The sequence below is a fragment of the Phlebotomus argentipes genome, unplaced genomic scaffold (assembly GCF_947086385.1).
Source record: "Phlebotomus argentipes unplaced genomic scaffold, Phlebotomus argentipes genome assembly contig_5, whole genome shotgun sequence".
Taxonomy (NCBI): domain Eukaryota; kingdom Metazoa; phylum Arthropoda; class Insecta; order Diptera; family Psychodidae; genus Phlebotomus; species Phlebotomus argentipes.
This window is the reverse complement of record NW_026776165.1, coordinates 5,663,502-5,687,329: the sequence shown is the minus strand read 5'-3', so window position 1 is coordinate 5,687,329 and position 23,828 is coordinate 5,663,502. Positions and strand designations below refer to the sequence as shown.

General features: G+C 48.1%; 3 protein-coding genes across 3 annotated transcripts in view; 1 reads left to right on the top strand and 2 right to left on the bottom strand.

Moving 5' to 3' along the window:
* Positions 1 to 16,079, top strand: part of LOC132255874 (teneurin-m) — a 115,787-nt gene extending 99,708 nt beyond the window's left edge. Inside the window, exons 6-18 of the mRNA XM_059752045.1 lie at positions 165 to 428; positions 1,719 to 2,582; positions 3,404 to 3,681; positions 3,746 to 3,962; positions 4,538 to 4,732; positions 4,797 to 5,006; positions 5,071 to 5,272; positions 5,335 to 5,468; positions 5,551 to 5,758; positions 6,653 to 6,679; positions 7,428 to 8,213; positions 8,276 to 12,323; positions 12,383 to 16,079. Coding sequence (XP_059608028.1) covers positions 165 to 428; positions 1,719 to 2,582; positions 3,404 to 3,681; positions 3,746 to 3,962; positions 4,538 to 4,732; positions 4,797 to 5,006; positions 5,071 to 5,272; positions 5,335 to 5,468; positions 5,551 to 5,758; positions 6,653 to 6,679; positions 7,428 to 8,213; positions 8,276 to 12,323; positions 12,383 to 13,135 — 8,186 coding nt within the window. The 3' untranslated portion in view covers positions 13,136 to 16,079. The remainder of the gene's footprint in view (positions 1 to 164; positions 429 to 1,718; positions 2,583 to 3,403; positions 3,682 to 3,745; positions 3,963 to 4,537; positions 4,733 to 4,796; positions 5,007 to 5,070; positions 5,273 to 5,334; positions 5,469 to 5,550; positions 5,759 to 6,652; positions 6,680 to 7,427; positions 8,214 to 8,275; positions 12,324 to 12,382) is intronic.
* Positions 16,080 to 16,309: 230 nt separating this feature from the next.
* Positions 16,310 to 22,645, bottom strand: LOC132256329 (low-density lipoprotein receptor-related protein 6). The gene is made up of 4 exons (XM_059752678.1): positions 22,480 to 22,645; positions 19,400 to 22,380; positions 18,916 to 19,337; positions 16,310 to 18,840 (listed from the first exon to the last, which is right to left on the bottom strand). The coding sequence occupies exons 2-4, from the start codon at positions 22,361 to 22,363 to the stop codon at positions 17,406 to 17,408; spliced, it is 4,821 nt and encodes a 1,606-aa protein (XP_059608661.1). The 5' UTR covers positions 22,364 to 22,380; positions 22,480 to 22,645; the 3' UTR covers positions 16,310 to 17,405.
* A 152-nt stretch (positions 22,646 to 22,797) lies between these two features.
* Positions 22,798 to 23,748, bottom strand: LOC132255396 (uncharacterized). Its single transcript, XM_059751402.1, has 3 exons — positions 23,516 to 23,748; positions 23,383 to 23,444; positions 22,798 to 23,319 (listed from the first exon to the last, which is right to left on the bottom strand). Exons 1-3 carry the CDS (start codon positions 23,668 to 23,670, stop codon positions 22,871 to 22,873), a joined length of 666 nt encoding a protein of 221 aa, XP_059607385.1. The 5' UTR covers positions 23,671 to 23,748; the 3' UTR covers positions 22,798 to 22,870.
* Positions 23,749 to 23,828: the final 80 nt, after the last annotated feature.

The window sequence follows — 23,828 nt, the reverse complement described above, 5'->3', positions numbered from 1 at the left end:
CCATATTAGTCACGTGGCAGAGTTGCCGACACTCCAGACGTGAGATTAGCGATTCAGGGCACGTGTGAACTCGCCTCTGCAGTGCAGGGGATGGAATGGTTTGGGGCAGTGTGCGCCACTTTCCACCATTTTTCAAGCATCTTCTCTTTCTCACCCTTTTGCAGATATTAACAAAGGTTCACCGATAGACTACAAGAGTGGTTCGGGCTGTTCGACGCCCACGAAGGACACACTGAAGAGCTACGACAGAAACTGCATGGGGCCTGTTTTGCCGCCCAGGAGCGCCATGTGCGGGCCCCCATCGCATCACTATGCGGCCCCAATGAGCTTCCGCAAGGGGTTCGCCAGCAAGTGCTCGTGGAAATGCACCACGATCATCCTGGCCGTCGTCTGCGTCGGCCTGCTATCCACCCTCATCGTTCTCACAGGTGTGTAACACAAGCTAATCTTACACCTTTAGTCCAGAAAAGTGCCCTAAATGAGAACTTCTTCTCAACCGATTCCAGTGAAACTTTGGGCATTTAACATCTTATGCAATTTCCTAAATCGATATTAATGTCAAGTCTTGAGCTTCGAAAGGCTCTGCACATTCACCTCTGAAACTTTACACGGAAACTTGTGCAAGCTACACTGAAAGGGTGAATAAATCTTAAGAAAGAAAAAACCCCGTTTCAACCTCATACAATAAATATCTACACTGTGTAATATCGCTTCGAGCAAAAATCCAGCAGATCGATATTGCGGAAAAGCTTTTTGCCCGTCTGCGTGGCAAGGAAATTCCCCGCCAATTAAATTTTTAAAATTTGCACCGGACATAAAAAGAACAAGTTGCACTAACTTCCGCTGTAAATTTCACTCTTTCACTCCCGAACGCCGAAAATTTATCTGCAGGGAATCCAGAGGGGTGAACTTCTGACTGGGTGTGAGGGGAGAAAAGCCCCCAATCTCCCAGAAAACCCATGGAAATCCCCGACGGAGTGATTCTGATAAATTTCCATATTGCACACAGAGTGAGCTTCTCAAATATGCCGCCAGTTGGGCCAACTTCAAATGCTCAGGGACGAATGCAAATGCAGGTGTGCAGCCATAGTGAAAAGTTGCCTAAAATACAAAATTCACACTTTTCCTCCATCAAATAAAAAAATCCACCCTGTGTGTGACGTGTCGAAAAATGCCTGACAAGACTGGGTAAAAAAAACCTCATCGCCAGAGTGCAAGGCAAATAGCATAGTTTTGCAGTCATTTCTCTGTCAATATCTCAATGATTTTCTCCCGCATGGCGTTGCAGGGAATTTCAGATTATTGTCAATTTTACTGAGGAATTTTCAGCACAAATATTGGCACATATCGACAAATTTACTCATATTGCATTTGCTGAGGGGAAAATGCTCGTGTGGAAATATTTGCGAATAATTGAAAATCTCCAGGTGAAGTCAGTGCCAAAATTATGTCAGGCGACAATGAGAAGTGAATTATATTGAAGAAAATTAATGTCATTCTGTTCTGCCGCACGTGACGCCCTCAAGGGAGGTCCTCAAGGGATCCCAAACGTGCGATTCTGCTCCAGCACAGAGCTGTGCTGCTTTAATTGGGGCGGTTTAGGAGTCTGTCTGTCTGAGGATTTGGCACTATGAATTAGAATGCTAGTAGTAAATTATGATCAGTTCACTTATTTACTGGAAAAAGGTTATTCTAACCATTATTTGTTAATCTTTCAGCAGCCTCAAACGTGTTCAGTTGGTCATATCAGAGTTGTCAACAGTGCACGGTGGTTGTGGATGAGAATCCTGAGATCAGCGCCGCCAAGAGCATCGTTTCGGACACGAATCGATCGAGTGCGACGCGCACCAAGCCAAATCCCGTCATGACGCCCAGCAATGACGCCGCCAGTTCGGCATCCACGGCGATCACGGCGGCGGGATCGAATGGAGGTAATGTCCTGAGACGCTCAAAGCGCATCCGTCGCGATTTGCATGTCTCTTCTGTTGCGCCTTTTGGTGTTTCTGTTGGTGATGGGGTAGAAGTAGTGTCTATGCATGACGAAAGCACTGGCGAAAGCACTGAAGCAACAACGGGGTGGGATTATCGCGACGAAGAGGGCACAACAACTGAAGAAGTGGTGCAGAACGATGATCCTTTGCGCTATGATCCTCAGCCTGAGGTTCACATCAGTCTGATTGGCGACAAGGCGGAATCTGAGGAGGAAAGTGGAAGGATGATTTACCACGAGGAAGAGGATGTCGTCATTCATACTCTCACGACGGATGGAAAGCTGGCGTCTGATTCAACTCCAGTCTATGAAACTATTGATTCCACGACTCAGAACACGTCGAAACTCCTTCACGGATCTCAAAGGATTCTCGTGAATGTGTCAATTGGAACAGATTCAGGGAGTGGAACGCAAAATCATGCAATTTACATGCTTCATGTGTCAGTTCCTGCCGGCACGGATTTCTCCAACGATTCCCCTTCCGATCATCCGCCCGAGAAGGACGAAGAGTGCGAAGACAATGAAGACGAAGCGTGTCCACCTAAGTTTCCTCCTGCGCCTCCTTGTCCTTGTCAATGTTCTGAGTCAGCGAGTGAGCAGACAGAAGAACTCAAACCACTTCGAAGTGCTGATATTTTTGAAGAAATTGAAGAGATTGAGGAAGTGGAAAATCACATTTCGCAAGAGGAAGTAACAACAACGGATCAAAATGCTGTTGAAAGTATCTCAAAAGCACCAGAAAATCCAATAAAATGTCAAGATAGCGTGCCTATTCTCATCCTGGAAGGTAACAAATTAAAATGCTGTTATAGCGCGAGAAAAAAGCCGCCAAAACATCCATGAATCATCGACAAAGTGCAACTAACGTAGCGCAATTAATTTTCATGATGCATGGAATGACAAGTAATAAAAGATGCTTTCTCATTGTGCACATTTTATGGCCATATGAAGGCATTAACACACAATTATTCTGTTGATTTTTGCACTAAAACACCATTAATGCGTCCTCAGCGGAGGCATTTTTATTATTAATAAAGTCACAGTGACAAATTCACCCAGGATTCTTCCGCCATAAAGCATCGCATTTGTGTGAGAGTCTTTGTGCTTCTTCTCTTTTGAATATACATCTCGGGAAAATATTGCCAAGGAAATTGTGATGGGGAAGAATCTCCCACCAAAAAAGGTTTTAATTTCCTCCCGCTTTTCATGCTGTTATATTTCTATGCTAGCGGACGGTTTTTTTTTCTGTCCTGTCCATTTCAAAGGGACTTCATTGATTACTCTGTCTGCATGTGCGAGCTTTACGTTTGATGCGCTGGTGAAATTTTTTGGCTAAAAGCATGTGAAACCTGTGAAACTATTCTAACTTTGTGTGGCGGAATGTTTCTAATCAACCGCCTTTTTTTCCTGCAGGCGCTCGCACTTTTCCAGCGAGAAGTTTCCCGCCAGACGGCACAACATTCTCCCAAATCTCACTGGGACAGAAGTTGTCCAAGACCATCGATCCCTATGGCTATTGGAATATGCAATTTTACCAATCGGAGCCGGCCTACGTCAAGTTTGACTACAACATCCCGCGCGGCGCCTCAATTGGCGTCTACGCACGGCGAAATGCGTTGCCCACGCACACGCAGTATCACTTCAAGGAGGTCCTGAGTGGATTCAACGCCAGGACGACACGAGCAACACACGTGAGTTTGATGCATGCACGTCTAAATAGCGCCAGGACTTAGTTAAATTTCCTTCCCCAAATAGCCTTCGGTGAGTCGGGAAGTGACGCGATATATGGAGCCCGGACATTGGTTCGTCTCGCTGTACAATGACGACGGCGATGAGCAGGAGATAACCTTCTACGCCGCTGTGGCTGAGGACATGACCCAGAACTGTCCGAATGGATGCTCAGGCAATGGCCAGTGTCTCCTCGGCCACTGCCAATGCAATCCCGGCTTCGGCGGCGATGACTGCAGTGACAGTGAGTATTTCTTGAAGTTTCCCTTTTTGAGACGCTAATAGGGAGTAAAATGCTGTGTTTTCCCTCCAACTATCCAACAAACAATGACAATCTTCACAAAAGAACAAGCAAAAGAATGTTTAAGTCACTTCACTTTCCAACAATATTTACCGAGTAAACTTTTGAAGAGAAAAACAACTTTTGCATTGGACATTATTATTAAATTCCTGAAAGATGACTTACATTTTGCACAAATGATGGGAGAAAAGTTTGCTCCAAATACGTGGTTTTGTGGTGAACATTCTTTTGTGAGAAATGTAATTTAGAAGAAATTGAACAGAAAATCACCATAAACTCTCAGAGTTTTGATCTTGAATGCATTTAAATGCTCTCTCAAAGGCTTTAATAGCCATCCCGAAATGATAATGGCGGTGAAGATGAGGTCAGGAAGTGGCCCCAGTGTGCGCTCCTCATCCATCACCTGTCGAAAAGTGTATCAAAAGACCCTTAATCGTGGCATTCCAATCTCTCACTCCCTGGGACGCTAATTGCCCTCGGCGTGACGAATGCCGCTGACGCTCAATCTTATCTCGCAGGTGTCTGTCCAGTGCTGTGCTCGCAGCGCGGCGAGTACATCAATGGCGAGTGCCAGTGTAATCCCGGCTGGAAGGGCAAGGAGTGCTCCTTGCGGCACGACGAGTGCGAGGTGCCGGACTGCAATGGACACGGACACTGCGTGAGTGGCAAATGCCAGTGCGTGCGCGGCTACAAGGGCAAATTCTGCGAGGAGGGTGAGTGAAAATCACGCTTTTTCCTTAAGATGTCACCGATCCTTGACCTCTCTCTTTGCTCCAGTGGATTGTCCGCATCCCACTTGCTCTGGTCATGGATTCTGCGCCGACGGCACGTGCATCTGCAAGAAGGGCTGGAAGGGCCTGGATTGCGGCACAATGGACAAGGACGCTCTGCAGTGCCTCCCAGACTGCTCAGCCCACGGAACCTTCAACCTGGACACCCAAGTCTGCAATTGCGACGCCAAGTGGAGCGGAGATGACTGTTCCAAAGGTGAGCACGCCCTGAAGATCCTTCAATCCCGAGCTTTAGCTGATGAGAGTGTCGTTTTTTCCAGAGCTCTGCGACCTGGATTGCGGCCTGCACGGACGCTGCGTGGGCGAGACGTGCGCCTGCCACGATGGCTGGGGCGGCGAGTACTGCAACACGAAGCTGTGCGACCCGCGGTGCAATGAGCACGGGCAGTGCAAGAACGGCACGTGCCTCTGCGTGAGCGGTTGGAACGGCAGGCACTGCACCATCGAGGGATGTCCCAATGGGTGAGAACTTCACGGTCAGTCGGAAGAGTTGCAATCTTTGCTATAACCCGCGATTCTTGCAGATGTTCCACTCACGGCCAATGCCGTGTCGGCACTGAGAACCAGTGGGAGTGCCGGTGCTTTGAGGGTTGGGACGGACCCGACTGTGCCGTGCCGCTCGAGCAGATTTGCAATGACAACAAGGACAATGACAAAGGTAGCAGCTCAAGTGACTTCACAGCGCACGTGGAGCTTCTCTAAACTCCTATCTCTCTCTCTTTCTTTCAACTCCTTTGCAGACGGTCTCGTGGATTGCGAAGACCCAGAGTGTTGCATGAACCACGATTGTCGAAGTAGTCAACTCTGCGTCTCAGCACCGAAACCAATTGATATTCTGCTGAGGAAGCAGCCGCCCGCCATCACGGCGAGCTTCTTCGAGCGCATGAAGTTCATCATTGACGAAGGAAGTCTGCAGAACTATGCTCGCCTCGAGACGTTCAACGAAAGGTGAGTAAGTGGTGGTGTTTGCAGGATCGCCAGTCAATATTGCGATATCCTTTGCAGAGCATATATCAATGTCATTCTTTCCAGACTCTCTCTACATGTTGTATGAGTTTTTATTGCCTTTTCCTCCCACTCTTTATGTTTTACGATACGTTTTTCCGCTCCATTGTCTAATATCATTTTCATATGCAACAATTTTTTATACTATATATATATATATTGTTTCCAATGAATAGCCTTTTTTTCACACACATGACATATATTGAAAATTTTTTGAAAGAATCTGTTGTGACCCCGTGTATTGTTCCTGTGCTAATCTGCCATCTGTTCAGTGTTCTCTCTGCATCACCAAACTCTCTCTCTTTTGAGCTGAATATATTTATAATAACCATATTAAAAAAGCCATTTTGTGGTCCAATTTATGAAATGCTCACGGTTTTATTGATAAGTTTTCGTTTTTCATGTTTTGCTCACTTTTTGCCATTGTCATTTCCCAAACATTTCCACTATTATTATTATTATTTCTTTAAAAATGCATTCGGTGGAAAATATTGTTTTACACGTATACTGAAGAGTGGTTAAAAAACTATTGATAAATTGCCAGTGAGAATCAATTTATCAGCAGTCACATGAAAAAAAAAATATGTGTAACAATAAAAATGCACAAATAGATGTTTAAAATAACAAATAGAGGTGATGAAGCAGTTGCAATGACTAGAAAACACACTAACAAAGCGGTGAACTAACTTGATTTTGATCCAATTGGCAAGCATGGGGTTTAGCTGGTATCTTTCGCCCTAGATTTTCACATCTACCCTCTTTCAAAATTTAACTCAACCACCAAAACGTCATATTAATGTTCTAACACGAATCCTTTGCTTTTTTCTGGTCGAGCAGCTTCTTTTGGAATTATTTCAATGCAAGGTAAGCAAAAAGGTGTTCTGAGAAAGACAAAAAAGAAAAGAAAAGAAGATAGAAAACAAAATACAAGGAATCCAAAACACGAGTTTATCTGTGAATTTACTTCCACAAAATCTCTAGAATTTCTCCTACATGTCAAAACACTTTTGCACACGCGCGATGTGATAGTAAATTTGCAGACAACAAGCGTGTTTTTATCACTGTTTGAATTGAGTGTTCTTAAGCATGGTGACAACTGTGTGTGAGAGAACAAGATGTCATTCTGCTATAAGATCCTATCATCTAGTTTATCTGAAGCCTTTCACAGAGTAGTAGAGAAAAAAAGAGAGAAATATAGATTTCACGAAAGGAAACCTTGAATATCCTATAATATGTATATGTAGAAATCACAGATTTATTTGTTGATTTGATCTGTTGTGCATGAAAACCTATCAATACTAGTCCCCCAAATTGTCTGACGTGTTACGTTTTTATGTTATATGTTGTCTAATCTTTAACCCAAATGAAGACTATCATTAACACGATGCGTTTGCTGTTGAGTGACACAAGTGTGACCTCCTTTATCCTCAGTTTCTCATTATCCTTTATATGCCATTCTATATACACACTCTACAAAAACTTCCAACGGAAGAACCTTATATTAGGGATCTTTCGAGCCTCATTATATTGACTTTTACTCTTTTTTTTGTGTTTTCCCCGCCTGAGAAACCTGAGATTATGTCGTCACACAGCGTCTTGTTTGTGCTTTCAGTCGGTCTGCTGTTATCCGGGGACGAGTTGTGACCTCCCTCAATATGGGCCTAGTCGGTGTTCGCGTCAGCACATCCACACCTCTCGAGGGCTTCACGTTGACCAGGGATGACGGATGGTTTGACCTGATGGTGAACGGAGGCGGCGCTGTGACCCTGCAATTCGGTCGATCACCCTTCAGGCCTCAGACGAGGATCGTTCAGGTTCCCTGGAATGAGGTCGTGATCATCGACACGGTGATCATGTCGATGCAGGAGGACAAAACCGCGACCAGCGTCACGCACACTTGCTTCTCGCATGATTACGACAACATGAAGCCCGTGGTGTTGGCAACGTGGAAGCATGGCTTCCAGGGCGCCTGTCCGGATCGCAGTGCCATCCTGGCGGAATCTCAGGTTGTCCAGGAGTCACTGCAAATCCCAGGAACCGGCCTCAATTTGGTGTACCACAGCTCAAGAGCCTCAGGCTATCAATCAACGATCAAGCTTCAACTGACACCAGACACAATTCCCGCCACGCTGAGTTTAATTCATCTGAAGATCACAATTGAGGGGATCTTGTTTGAGAGGGTGTTTGAAGCTGATCCTGGCATCAAATTCACCTATCCCTGGAACAGACTCAACATCTACCGACAGAGAGTTTACGGAGTGACAACGGCTATTGTAAAAGTGGGATATCAATACTCAGACTGCAAGGATATTCTGTGGGAAGTGCAAACCACCAAACTGAGTGGACATGACATGACAATCAGCGAAGTTGGAGGATGGAATCTGGATATCCATCACAGGTAAGACGGAATCTTGCTTCCACGCCTCTAGAATCCCCGTATTCATGCTCCCTTCCTTGCAGATACAACTTCCACGAAGGGATCCTGCAGAAGGGCGACGGCAGCAACATCTACCTCAAGCACAAGCCGAGGGTGATCCTGACGACAATGGGGGATGGTCATCAGCGTCCTCTGGACTGCACAGACTGCGATGGCGGTGCTTTCCATCAGCGTCTCTTGGCGCCAGTCGCTCTCGCCGCTGCCGCTGACGGAAGCCTGTTCGTGGGCGACTTCAACTACATCCGACGCGTCCGGACGGACGGCACAGTGAAAACTGTGGTGAAGCTGAATGCCACTAGAGTCTCCTATCGCTATCACATGGCTCTGAGTCCTCTGGATGGATCACTTTACATCTCAGATCCGGAATCTCATCAGATCATCAAAGTGAAGAATGTCGATGACTTCTCCAGTCCAGAACACAACTGGGAACCCATTGTGGGCTCTGGGGAAAGATGTCTGCCCGGAGATGAAGCCCATTGTGGCGATGGAGCGCTGGCCAAGGATGCAAAGTTGGCGTATCCGAAGGGAATTGCAATCTCCTCGAATAACATTCTATACTTTGCTGACGGAACCAACATCAGGATGGTGGATCGCGATGGAATTGTCACCACACTGATAGGGAATCACATGCACAAGTCCCACTGGAAGCCTGTGCCGTGCGAAGGGACGCTTAAGCTTGAGGAAATGCACTTGAGATGGCCCACAGAGTTGGCTGTGAATCCCCTGGACGACACACTGCACATCATCGACGATCACATGATCCTGCGAATGGCTCCAGACGGAAGGATGAGAGTCATTGCGGGCCGACCATTGCACTGTGCCACAACCATTGCCACCTATGACAGTGATCTGGCTTCCCATGCGACTCTGGTGATGCCTCAGAGTCTGGCCTTCGGCCCAACGGGTGATCTCTTTGTGGCTGAGAGTGATTCTCAACGGATCAACAGGATCCGTGTGATTGGCACTGATGGGAAGATCGCTCCGTTCGCTGGTGCTGAATCGAAATGCAATTGCTTGGAGAGAGGATGCGATTGCTACGAAGCTGATCACTATTTGGCCACAAGTGCTAAGTTTAACACCATCTCAGCACTTGCCTGCACACCTGATGGACACGTTCACATCGCGGATCAGGCCAATTATCGCATCAGATCGGTGATATCCAGCATTCCGGAGACCAGTGCTTCCCGGGAGTATGAGATCTACTCACCGGAGACGCAGGAGATTTACATCTTCAATAGATTCGGTCAGCACATTGCAACCAAGAACATCTTGACAGGTGAGACGAGCTACACCTTCACCTACAACGTCAACACGTCCAATGGGAAGCTGAGCACGGTCACTGATGCGGCAGGGAATAAGGTGTTCCTGCTGCGAGACTACACAAGTCAGGTGAACTCCATTGAGAACACCAAGGGTCAAAAGTGTCGCCTCAGGATGACCAGGATGAAGATGCTGCATGAATTGAGCACACCGGATAACTACAATGTGACCTTTGAATATCACGGCACGACAGGACTGCTGAAGACCAAGCTAGACTCCACCGGACGATCCTACGTCTACAACTACGATGAGTTCGGAAGACTGACGTCGGCTGTGACGCCGACGGGGAAAGTGATCGACCTGACCTTCGATCTGAGCGTCAAGGGAGCGACAATCAGGGTGACGGAGAATAGCCAGCGCGAGGTGTCAATGCTGATCCAGGGCTCTAGCGTTGTGACGAGGATTGGAGAGGCAGAAACCAAGACGACGGTTCAGGTTGACGGCGGAACAACCAGTTCAACCCAGTGGGGACACTCTGTGAGCATGGAATCTGTGCCGTACAGCATTCTGGCGGAGATTGATCCACTGCTGGGCGAGAGTTATCCCGTGCCGGCGAAGCAGAGGACTGAGATCGGTGGTGATCTGGTCAATCGCTTCGAGTGGCGCTACTTCATCCGCCGCGTTCAGGGCAAGGGCAAGAATCAGCGGCCAGTGGCTCAGATTGGCAGGAAATTGCGGGTGAATGGAGAGAATGTGCTGACGCTGGAGTACGACAGAGACACACAGTCAGTTGTGGCGATGGTTGATGAGAAGACAGAACTGCTCAATGTCACGTACGATCGCAGTGCCAGAGCCACGTCCTTCAAGCCACAATCCGGGGAGTATGCTGACGTTGATCTGGAGTATGATCGCTTCGGCAGGCTGACTTCGTGGAAGTGGGGAGATTTGCAGGAATCGTACACTTTTGATCGCTCTGGCAGACTCAATGAGATCAAGTATGGCGATCAGTCTTCCATTGTGTACAGCTTCAAGGACATGTTCAGCAGTCTTCCGCTGAAGGTCACAACACCTCGACGCTCAGACTATCTCCTGCAGTACGATGATGCTGGCGCTCTGCAGTCCTTGACGACTCCGCGTGGTCACATTCACTCATTCTCGCTGCAGACGTCGCTTGGCTTCTTCAAGTATCAGTACTTCTCGCCCATCAATCGACATCCATTTGAGATTCTCTACAACGACGAGGGTCAGATCTTGGCCAAGATTCATCCCCATCAGTCCGGCAAGGTGGCGTTCGTGTACGACACGGCGGGCAGATTGGAGACTGTCCTTGCAGGACTCTCATCCACGCACTACACATACCAAGAGGCGTCGAGTCTCGTGAAGAGTGTGGATGTCATTGATCCAGGATTTGAGCTCAAGAGGGACTTCAAGTATCACGCGGGAATTGTGAAGGAGGAGAAGATTAAGTTCGGCTCGAAGAGTGGCTTGGCTGCGGCACACTTCAAGTATCAGTACGATGGCAATGCGCGCTTGAATGGCATCGAGATGGACATTGATGAGAAGGATTTGCCAATGACGAAATTCAAGTACAGTCAGAATTTGGGCAGTTTGGAGTCCGTGAGTGATCTGAAGATCACCAGAAATGCCTTCAATAGGACTGTGATTCAGGACTCTGCGAAGCAATACATCATGATCACGGACTTTGACGATCACGGACGCGTGAAGAGTGTCCTGATCAATGTGAAGACTGCCGATGTGTATCGCCTGGAGTTGGACTATGACAAGCGCAACAGGATCAAGACGCACAAGACGACAATTGGCAGAGTGACGTCGTCAGACAAGGTCAGCTACAATGCCGATGGACATGTGATGGAAGTGATTGGCACGAACAACTGGAAGTACTTGTACGATGAGAATGGCAACACGGTGGGCGTGCTGGAGCAGGGAGACAAGACAAATCTCGGCTATGACACAGGCGACAGGGTGGTTCAGGTGGGCGATGTGGAGTTCAACAGCTACGATGCCAGAGGATATGTGGTGCGCCGCGGAGAGCAGAAGTACAGATACAACAATCGTGGACAGCTGATCCACGCCTTCGAGAGGGACAAGTTCCAGACTTGGTACTTCTACGACGATCGAGCCAGACTGGTGGCGAGTCACGATGAGAAGGGCAATGTGACGCAGTACTTCTACGCACATCCCACGCACGCCATGCTCGTGACTCACGTGCACTACCCGAAGACCGGCAAGACTTATCGCTTCCTCTATGACGATCGCAATCTGCTGATCGCCGTGGAGAATGGCGATGAGCGACACTACGTGGCGACGGATCAGAATGGTTCGCCCTTGGCGTACTTCGACACAAATGGCAACATCATTGAGGAGATCAGGAGAACACCCTTCGGCAGAATCGTGAAGGACTCGAATCCCAATCTCTTCATCCCGATTGACTTCCACGGCGGCATTCTGGATCCCAACACGAGGCTGGTGTATGTGGAGAACAGACTGTATGATCCCACAGTTGGACAGTGGATGACGCCACTTTGGGAGCCTCTGGCCACAGAGATGAGTCTGCCCACGGACGTGTTCATCTACAGATTCCACAACAATGATCCGATCAATCCCAAGGAGCCCATGAGATACATGACAGACATCAAGTCCTGGCTCAAGCTCTTCGGCTACGACCTGAAGACAATCCAGGGATCCAAGTACACCAAGGACATTGTCCACATCCCACAGGCCACCATCAAATCTCCCCTCCTGGCGCCCGATTTCGGTGTGATGTCCGGTCTGCAGTGCATCGTGGAGAAGGTAAGTGTTTGCCAACAGCGAGGGTCCAAGGCGAGTGATTGACGATTTGTCTTTTGCAGATCGACGAGAAGTTCTCGGACTTTGGCTTCGTGCCCAAGCCACTGCTGAAGATGGAGCTGAAGACCAGGAACTTGCTGCCACGCGTCGCCTATCGCCGGGGAGTGTTTGGCGAGGGCGTTCTGATCTCCAGCATCGGCGGTCGTGCGCTGGTCAGTGTTGTCGATGGTTCCAACAGTGTTGTGCAGGACGTCGTGTCGTCCGTGTTCAACAACAGCTTCTTCCTCGATCTCCACTTCAGCATCCACGATCAGGATGTGTTCTACTTCGTCAAGGACAACGTGCTGAAGCTGCGCGACGACATGGAGGAGCTGAAGCGACTGGGCGGAATGTTCAACACGACAACGCACGAGATCAACGATCACGGCAGCGGCACGGCGGCCAAGGAGTTGCGTCTGCACGGGCCGGACGCCGTGGTGATCATCAAGTATGGTGTGGATCCGGAGCAGGAGCGCCACAGGATTCTGAAGCATGCGCACAAGCGCGCTGTGGAGCGCGCGTGGGAGCTGGAGAAGCAACTGGTGGCGGCCGGCTTTCAGGGGCGCGGCGACTGGACGGAGGAGGAGAAGGAGGAGCTGATCTCTCACGGGGATGTGGACGGATACATCGGCACGGACATCCACAGCATTCACAAGTTCCCACAACTGGCTGACGATCCTGGAAATGTGTCCTTCCAGCGTGACTCGAAGCGCAAGCGCCGAAAGAGTGGAAATCACCACGCGGCGCCATCGAGACAGCGGCGCCACAACACGTGAGAGTAAATCCTGAAAGAGCGCCGAATAAGCCTGTTTTCCTGGGCAATTGTGATATCCGAAGTTGAGGCAGAAGAACGTCTTCGCGCGCGCGAGAGAGAAAAGTCAAAGAGAAGCACCCCCATAAAAGCAGAAAACACCCAGATTTTGTGAAAGATCATTTCCTAATTCAGCATTAAAATCAAATTAATTGAACTCTAGGACACCCAAAATGTATGTAAAGGACTAGCGTGTGTGTGTGTGTATAAATGTAGTATCCTCTCATGATGAAGACAAACTATCTCTAGAGAGTCAATCTCTATCTCTTCCCCATTTCTTTCCCCCCAATTTTTGAACATCCCTCGGAGAGATGATAAGAAAGATATCAAAAGAAAATAGTGACATTTTGCACAAGGAAACAAAAAGGCGAATGCGTGAAAAATACCTTCTAACTATATATTTTTTTAAAAAGAGAGTAAAAAAAAAGTCAACTCGATAAAGGTCTATTTCTAAAGGAAGAAAGAGAAAGAGAGAGAAGAAAGTGTTCTATAATCCCAGAAATGTGGTTTCTACATTCCCGTCGTTTTCAGTGGATCCCCCTCCCTTTTCCAACGTCTTTTTCTATATATACACATATATATATATACATATAAACCGAACCAGAAGAATAAAGCGTAGATATTCCACAGGTATTTTGCCATATCCCAGCATTTTTTGTATAGAAGAAGCTGTTAGTGATGTAAAATGTCATTGAAAAGAAAATCCACCCTGAGAAAACACTGTCAAATGATCCTCTCTAAAAAGTAATACCGCATAAGTTAGAGACTTAAACAGACACTGAGAGATTGTTGGCTCATCATCTATAAGACGATGTTGCGCAGTGCCATTGAACTAGTCGCGAATGGAGGTGAAAATAAAAAAAAAATAGTAAATTTATAGACAAAATAGAAACACAAGTTTGCTGAAAAAAAATCATTTATTGTAATCACAAATTCTACCCATAAACTTCACTTTCTGCCTCTGTATTTTCTGCATTTACTTTCTTTTCTTCCAAATACTTCTTTTCTCGCACAAAAGAAAATCCCCTTTTGTAAATAAGACACAAAATCATCACTGAGAAACCATATAAATAAATAAGAAGAAAAAAATAGAGCAACTTTGACCGGAAGACCTTTGAAACCACTTAAAAAACACAAGAGAAGAAATAAGAAAAACTCCTTGGCTTCTACAGGGTAATAAAAATTAACGTAAATTCTAACCTCTAAAACACATAGAATGATGATGGAAAAATTGAAGAATAAAAAAATGAAATCAATATGCAAGAAAAAAACATAGTAAAAAAGAGTCACTAGAGTGTAATAAATAGTATTTTAATCACTACATTAGAGAAGAGAAAGAGAGAGAGAGAGAGGAGTTAACGGACACTTCCGACATGAAACATATTCAAGAAGAAAGGAAATCTGATAAATTGTGCGTGTGTGTGTAAATCAAAACAACCGGTGGCGCCCTCTGTTTCCCCTCCGCTGAACCTGACGAGTTGTGACGTGCAAAGCAAATGCATAATACTTTGATGATGGCGTAAAGTGAGTGTAAATTAGGTAAATTATACTGTAACTTCTCCTATTTAGATAAAAGAAGGATTTAAAAAGGTGTCATTTGTGCATAATTAAGTGATATTTTTGCATTCTAAGGATGATAAAAAAAAGCCCTTTTTCTTGATATTGAGAAGACAAGAAGAGGAAAGAAAAATGGCAAAATCGCCTAATTTTCTCTCTCTCTTGTCACTCAATCAATTGATGAAACCGAGAAGTGACTTTCTCAAAATTCGTAATGTTGTAAAATGTTGATATAAGAATATAAATTGAAGAAGATGAAAAAAAACACCTGATATAAAGGGAAAAGATATTGAATGAGCAATACTTTTTATTGATATACATTTAAACTCCTTTTACTCTTTTATTTATTATTGAAAGAAAGAAGAAAAAAAAAACAAGAATTGTGAAATGAACAAAGCGTTAAGAAATAGGCTGGAAAGCATAGAGAAATTTACTCTGAGACGCAAGCGTGGAAAGGAATAAAAAGAAATTATGATGACTGAATAATTTAAGGCGATTAAAGAAATAAAAACTCAAAAAATGAACTACAATTGCAATCTTCCAGCCGTCTCTTAATTGAAATGGATTAAAATAAAAGAAGAAGAAGAGAGAGGAAGAAAGGTGGAAAAGAATCTCTGTAAAAAGATATTTGATAACTTAGTGGTGAAGTTTTCTCAAATTAGTCCAGCATCGGCAAGAGAAACAACACAAAGGACTCACTATTGTGTACATATTTCTATAACATTCTATATAGACATCCTATATATGTATAGGAAGGAAAACTTATCCTGATGAGCATGACGTGTTACATTGAGTAATGTTTTAGCCAGACAGCATAAGAAAGGGGAGAAACCTTACACTGTAATTTAACCAAAACTGTAGATATATTGAAAGTGTTTTTTGTCATAAGCAAGAAGACGGATGAATAAAGCGATAAGCATGGAAAAAAAAGAGGTATATTATCTGTAATTTATATAAGATAGTGGACTGTCAAGGCTATATGTTTCATGAGCAGAAAAAATAAATAAATATTAGAAGCAAGAAATGAAAAAAGAAATGTGAAATGTATCTTTTTGACACGAGAAAGAGACAACCAATATGAATCTTCTGTGGACACATAGCATAAAAATCCTTCCCCCCAAAATGTGAGAGGACATATATAGTGTGTAATTGAGCAGATAATAATGCGAGGAGAGTTTAAGGAGTGTGACGAGGAAATCAGTAATACTGGCAGAGGAAGATTATTCAAGTGAATTCTATAGAGGACAATTTTCATTGCCGTGGATTAAATGAGAGATGAATGACAACTTGAAATATGTAAATACAATATAATATGATATACTTATGAATAAAAACAATATTATTTAAAAAAAATATATATTCTTTTACTTTTCTTCCTTGCAATGGTGATGAAGTTAGATAAATTATGCGTCGTTGGAACTTTACTTTCATAACATATCTTCAATAAGCTGTCAAAAATATTAATTCGTAAAAAGGTGCTGCAAGATTACAATTCATAACATTTATTAATGTGGAGAATTTATCTTCTAATTCTTCTCTTCTTCTCTTCTTCTAATTCTAATTAAAAAAGAAAAAACACCAATTTCTTTTTCTTAAAATACTTTTTATTGTACTAAATATATTCTTTTGTACACGAAATGCAATATTATAAACGCCTCACAATATATTTTCTTCTCCTTATTACAATAAACATTTTCTACCATCAAATAGAGTAAAATATCAGAGGAAAACTCATTTGATCAGCTCAGGGAAAACCTCAAGAAATGCTCTCTGTTTTCTTCTTAACTCTTCTAAAATGGCATTACAAGATAATAATAATAAAAAGGTGTGTTTTATTGCAATAAAATTCATGTGATTTGGCGACGAAGCGGCCTAAATTCGTCTCACATCATTATATCAGTTCACATCTTCGTCCTTTTTATCGTCACACAGTTTTTTTTCTTTCTTCTTCCTGAGAAAAGAAAAGCACTGCGCGCTGTTTGGCACTTTGATACAATCTTACAGTCTATTAAAAAGGGGGTTATTTTTTTCTCTCTCTCTCTTGTTAGAAAATCAACAAATTCATCAATAAAATTGTTCTTAATCAGACTCTTAATAAAGTGTACGACGAGAAAAATCGAGTGAGTAGCGCAACAAAGGAAGAAGGGAAAGGGAATTAAGACTATTTCAGAATTTAGCACTAAAATTCACATCACAATTAAATGATAGTTTTTATCCATCTATCCATTGATTAAAAGGCACAAAAAGCATACAATTTTGTTAATTACACAATAATATAATGCTTATATCAATTTAGAATTCATTGAGCTACTTCTTTTTCCTTCAAATTGTGCCTCTTCTACTTTTTCTTTTTGCTTGAAGACATTAATAAAATCAAAGTCTCTCTAAAATATCAATGCACAAAATATTGAATGCATTCTTTTCAAAACCGCCTTGGAGAGTTTTTATACGTGACACAGACTAATCAAGTGATCCTTGGAAAGTATCTGTCAGATGCAAAAGTCAAAAGACAAAAATTGGAGTCTTGATTGTCACGCAATTTCACCCTCGTCGCTGAATTTCAACACAATCCCAGAGTACAGCTAGTGTCAATAAATAATGTCCTAAAGAGTAAGGGGATCAGGGACAAAGGACTGCTACTCACTCACTCTCTCTCTCTCTCTCCGGCTCGACCGCGGCTACGAGTAGTCACGCCGCGGACTCTGCACGGGCGACGGCGGCGGCGGCAGCGGCGAGAAGTAGGCCGATGATCGCGATCCCGGCGACGGCGGACAACTCTCCGTCATCACGTAGCCGCCAATGTCGCTGTGGGAGCGCGGCGTGGGCGGCGGCGGATAGGGCTCTCCTGCGTCCGCATACCTGTGACTCCGCCTGGGCAGCGCCACGCGTCCGGACGTGGTCTTGCTGGTGCAATTGCTGTCACTCTCGTCGCACACGTCCGTGGAGCAGGGCGTGGGCGGCGGCGGCTGATTGATGGACTTGTAGTGCCTGTACGGCCGATAGCTGTGCCTCGTGGAGGCATTCGTGGTGGCCGGACTGGGCGGTGGATTCAGCGGATACGCCATGAGACTGCTGCTGCCCTTCGTTGTGCTACTCGAGGCGCCCGTGATGTTGTTCCTGTCATAGCTATTCGCACTGCCCGCCCGGCCATTCAGCGTCGACATCCACACGGCGTCCGCCACGGACGACAGCCGCGAGCCCCTGGCAATCTTTCCCGCCTGCACCGGTGACAGCGGCGCCGCGGCCGGATCATTCTGCAACTGCCCACCGTGCGCCATAATGCGACTGCGGCAAATCTGCAGCACGTACGCGGCGAAGAATGTCACCAGCATCAGAATCACGATGACAATGATGAACGTCTTCTTGTCCGACGTCTGAACGAAGCGCTTGTTCGCCGGACCGCACACTTCCAGACTCTCATCCGCCCCGTCGGCACAGTGATCCCAGCCGTCACACAGCGACGCCGGCGGGATGCACACCTTATTGCCCGGACACTGGAAGTCCTGCGGCTGTTTGCAGCAATCCGCCTCATCGTGGCCATCGGCGCAGTGCGTCGTGCCGTCGCACACGAACTTCCTGTCAATGCACTCGCCACTCTGGCACCTGAACTGATCTCCACTGCACGACGGACATCCCTGCTCATCCGACTTGTCCATGCAGTCATTCTGACCGTCACAGCGCCACGACATCGGGATGCAGTCCTTATTCACGCCATCCAGAAGCCCACCGGGCATCAAAGAGGCACACGTGAAGTGACCAGGACCACAAGGTGGCAGCGTTCCGCAGCTCATCTTGTCCTCCATCAGCATCAGACCAATTGGACACGAGCACACGTCCTCCAGACTCCTCGGCGGATGCCTTCCCGTGGCCACGCACAGATGAGAACACTCAATGGCCAGATGAGAGCACGTGTGATTGGCCACAAGTCCCTCCGGTGGCGTGGAAACTGCCACAATGTCCGTGAGTTGCTGCAGCGAAGCACCATCACCAGTCGCCCTCTCGCCATTGTACGTCAAACTCTCCAGCAACATCTTGTCGTCCAGCCAATACAAAACACCCCGAAGAGCAGCCAAGGAAGTCACCTGATTGTAGTTCAGCAAAGTGATCTTCTCCCTGAAAGGAAAACACCACAATTTGTGGTTATAGATCCCAGATTAAGGGTAATTTTCCCTCCCCTCGAAAACTCACCTGTTGCCACCGCTGTAGTCAATCCTCTCGATGCTCTCGCCATCGGCGAAGAAGACAATCTTCGCCTGCTGATCAATTGTCAGCGCATTCACACCGGACAACTTATTTACCAGCATCACTCTCGCCACACCATCAATTCTCGCCCTGAAGATCGCCTGTTGCTTGTAATCCGTCCAGAAGAGGAATCTCTCCAGTGAATCAATTGCCAGATTCCTGGGAACTTGTGAATCTCCCGTGTCAATTGTGCCCACAGAATTGCCACTCAAGCTGGAGATGTTGATGGAATTCGTGTAGCTGCACGTCCAATACAGCAATCTGCCGATAAAGTCAAGCGCCATGTCAAATGGCTGCGATCCCGCGCTGACCACCGTGGACATCCTCGTGCCATTCTCTGCACTCTTGCGCACCACTTTTCCATCAATCTGCCAAGCAAACAAGTGACTTTAGTGAATATCTTGAGGTGGAAAATGAATAGGAAACTCACCCAGTAGAGAAACTTCATCACCGGATCGAACTCAATCACCCTGATGTGCTTCCCTGTGATGGGAAATGACGCGTCCAGGACGTCTGTGGAGTTGGGAAAGAGTCTGCCGAAGGTGGATTTCTGGCTGAAGATCAGGTAATCCCTCGGCGGACTGCACGACACTGAGTCAGTGTTGAGGAAATAGTGCGTGGGACAGGCACAAATGGAGCCATTCCTGTTGGCCAGACACAAATGTGAACATCCACCGTTCGCAATGTGGCATTTGTTGATGCCCGACGTCAGTGTTGGCGGTGAAGTGTGATAAACCACGAGAGATCGCACAAATTCCAGATTCTCATGGATCAGCGTGCGATTGTCACCGGTTATCTTGTGCACGCGCTCCACATCTCCCGTCTTCCAGTCGCTCCAGTACACGAAGTCACCGTGGACGGTGATGGCGAAGGGATCACTGCTGTGCAGATCAGTCAGTGTGGCTCCCTTGCCACGTCCATCGCAATCCGCCCACTCAATCCTCGCCGGCGTGCTCTGACTCGTCCAATACAGCCGGCGCGTGCTGTCATCCAGCGCCAATCCATTCACATTCCCCACCTTCCGCACCACTGTCGTCACTTCCGATCCATCCATGCCCGCCTTCTGGATCACCTCCAGCTGCTGCTCCGTCCAGTACATCACGCCCCGCCGCGGCTCCACCACAATGTGCTTCGGCTCCTCGACACTCTTCCACACCAACACCTTCCGACTCGAGCCATCCCAGCGCGCCACCTCGATCCGCCTCAGATCCACATCCGTCCAGAACACATTCCCCCCCAGCCAATCCACCGCGATGGCCTCCGGCCGCCCGAGACCCGAATCCACAATCTTCTGCACATCCGTGCCATTGATCAGCGCCCGGTGGATGGATTTGCCCCTCTTGTCCGTCCAGAACAGCACTCCCGCCACATCGTCCACATCCAGAGCGTGCACATCGCGAATGATCTTGTACGGCGTCACCTGATCATTGTAATTGCCCTCATTGTGCTCCACCGACATCCTGCCCAGGCCGCGCATCCGCGAGAAGAACAGATACGCCGTGGGAATGAAGCACGTCCGCTGATCACGCGCCAGCTCGAAGTTTATCGGGCATCTGCACACAAAATCGTGCGGCCTGTTGAAGCACAAGTGCGAGCATCCGCCATTATTCACAGCACACGGACTCGTGCCATTCACCTCCCGCAATCGCGCCACCTTCAGCCCCATCAGGTCCGGATGCTGATCCACAATCACCAGTCTGTCCGTGCCCTTCCTCTTGTGCGCTCTCTCAATCGATCGCCTCTGCCAGTCCGACCAGTAGATGTAGTCACCCAGCAGACTCAGGCCGAATACGTGCGGCAGCTGCTCGTAGAGAATCACCCGGCGATTGGACCCATTCATGCCCACCACTTCGATCTTGTCCGTCTTGGCGTCACACCAGAACACTGTGTTCTCACTGAAGTCCAGCGCAATGCCATTCGGCCAGCCCAGATCGTTCGACACCAAGACAACACGCTCAGATCCATCCAGTGCGGCGCGCTCAATCTTCGGCATCTCCTCATTCCAGTCACTCCAGAACATCCAACCCAAGCTGGGCGCCACGGCGATGGCGCGCGGCTCCTTCAGATTCTCATTGATCACCACATAGCGCGACGAGCCGTCCATGCGACTCACCTCAATCCTGTCCATGCCCGTGTCCGTCCAGTAGAGATTCCTCGCCAGCCAGTCCAGCGCCAGGCCGTCGGCGTGCGCGATGGCCGACACGATGGTCTCCACCGCTCCCTGGCCGTCCTGTCGCACGCGCCGGATGGTGTGCACGTCGCCATCTGACCAGTACACCGTGTCGTCCACGGGATCGTAGTCAATCGCGATGGCGTACTTCACGCGGTTCAGAATCAGCGGGAAACTGGTGAAGTCCGGCGTGTCCAGGGAGATGCGACTGATCTGTGTGCGCTGCACCAGGAACAGCATGTCCGTGGGATGTTCAGCACACGTTGTGTCGCTCACGAGGCGGATTCCCGTCGGACAGGCGCAGGAGAAGCCCTGCGCATTCTGCGCCAGCAGACACAAGTGCGAGCAATTGCCGTTGGCCGTCTGGCAGGGCGATTCGCCGGGCGGCTGAACGCGCTGATCCCAAATGCGCACCGAAATCGGCGACACGGACACATTGAACAGCTCATGCACGTCGCCAGACACGAGCGTGTTGATGGCATAGAGTTGCCAGTCTGTCCAGAAGATGTGCTCCTGCAGCATGGTGAGGCTGTAGGGATAGATCAAGTTGCTGGCCAGCGTCTGACGATCGGCGCCGTCCAGGCGCATCGCCTGCAGCGTGTGCAGCTTCCCATCCACCCAGTAGATCAGCTCACGCTCGAGATCCACGGCAAGTCCGTTGGGCCAGAAGATGCCCTTGTCCTTCACCAGCACCCTCCGGCTGCCCGGATCGCCGTCCATGCTGGAGGACTCGATCTTCGGACTCTCGCCCCAGTCCGTCCACACGAGCAGCCGCCGCGCCGGCACTACAGCGATGCCGCGCGGCTGATCCACGTCCAGCCAGAAGAGCACCTTCCTGAGCCGCCCATCCAGCGACACCACCTCGATCTTGTTCGTCTCGCTCACCGTCCAGTAGATCTTCTCCGTCAGCCAGTCAATCGCCAAGCCGTCCACCTTCGCCTTGGCCGCCACCACAATGTCCCGCTTGGACGACTTCCAGCCGCTCATCTTCATGCACTCCACGCGCTCGCTGCCCTGATCAGCCCAGCACACCAGCCGCCGCGCGGCCAGGAAGTCAATGGCCGCGCCTTCCACCAAATCTTTGGCAAGCACCTCAATGTGAATCTCTTGGCCAGTGACGTTCGCCCACCGAATGTCCTGATACGTGGTGAACAGGAGGTTTATCGAGCCCGTCTCCGTGGCCAGGACGGCCCCCAGGAGGCACGCAAGCACCAGCACCCTCATCTCCCGCGCCAGCGATCCTGGAAAGATGGGAAAATGCCCGAAAATCACTTCCTGCGTCGAGTTTCTCCGGGACACCGCCAGGAGTGCCATGATCGCCCTCTCAGATAAACACTCACAGCGATCAGATTTGCCGTCGCAGCATCACTTTGCCACTGTCAAACACATCACTGCACCTCACGGACTGATGACCAGTGCAATTCAACACGAAAAACTAAGGAAAACAGAGTGAAAATCGAGAAAATTGTGCGGGGAAAAAGAGGCAAGCAAGAATGACACAAAACAACTAACAGCGCCCCGCGGCGATGGGCGCGATAAACACAATTAGACGAATCGACGAGTTCAGAGTTTGAAAATAACCGACTTAACCCTTCGAAGGTCTCTTCCAGACCAATTCTCCGCATCCTCAAATGATGAGTGATTCGGATTCTTCCTCCCTTCTCTTTATTTCCATGAACTTCTCTCATAAGGACATCTGGGAACGCTTAGGCTAGAAGACTCCGGAATGCACTACATGTCCGCGTTGGTGTCCTCGGCGTGCGCCCGGAAGACCATGTTGGATATCTCGTGCTGCACGCGGAGCTTCCGCTGGGGCGCCATGGAGGCGAATTGCGTCAGGAGCCAGTTGCAGAAGGCTTCGTCGCCAAACTCGGCCGTCGGCGTCTGGCTCTTCTGCTGCACAATCGCCGTGAAGGTATCCAGCATCTGCTTCACCACGTCCGTGAGGTTGTCGGGCTCCGCTGTGTAGCGAAGGCGCTTGCGGGGCAGCGTTTGACCGCGGCTGGTGGGCTTGGCGGAGCGCGGCAGGGTCTTGGTGACGTCCTCAGAGTCATCCGAGTACTGTGCATACTCAATTCCCGGACTCGGAGGCTGCAATTCGATGTAAGAGCTGCTGGTGCGTGCATAAGAGTTCAGCGGGTCTTCCTCCTTGGGCGACACCACCTCGTGCAGAGAGTCGTCTGCAAGAGAAACAGAGGAATCACGTGAGAAAGATGTCCGGAAGGCCTGAACATCGACTTCACCTCTCTCAACGACTTCCTCCTGCTTCACAATGTCTCTCTGCGGCGTCATTTGGCACACATTCCTGCAAAGAGAAGCACAGCAGATCGCTCAGACCCTGGTCAGGCCATTTCGTGCCGCTAGTGGGGCGCTTACCGATGTCCGCGGAGGCGCTTCGTGGCTGTGTTCTGAAGGACGCACTTGCAATGCTCGCAAACGACGGAACTCTTTCCGTCCACTTTGATCCTCCTGAAGCCCAACTTGTGGTACTCCGGATGCACAGGCCGGCCTCGAGTGTAGGACTTCTCCATTTGGGGCGCTTTCTTAGTAAAATCAGGCTCAAAGACGCGCTCAAGTGAAGCAATTTGACATTTCTCTACAATAATTTACACTGTAAAATATAGGCAGTAGAAAAAACTATAAAATTGTGGGAAAAGCAATTTTTGCATTATTCCCAAAATTTATGGCT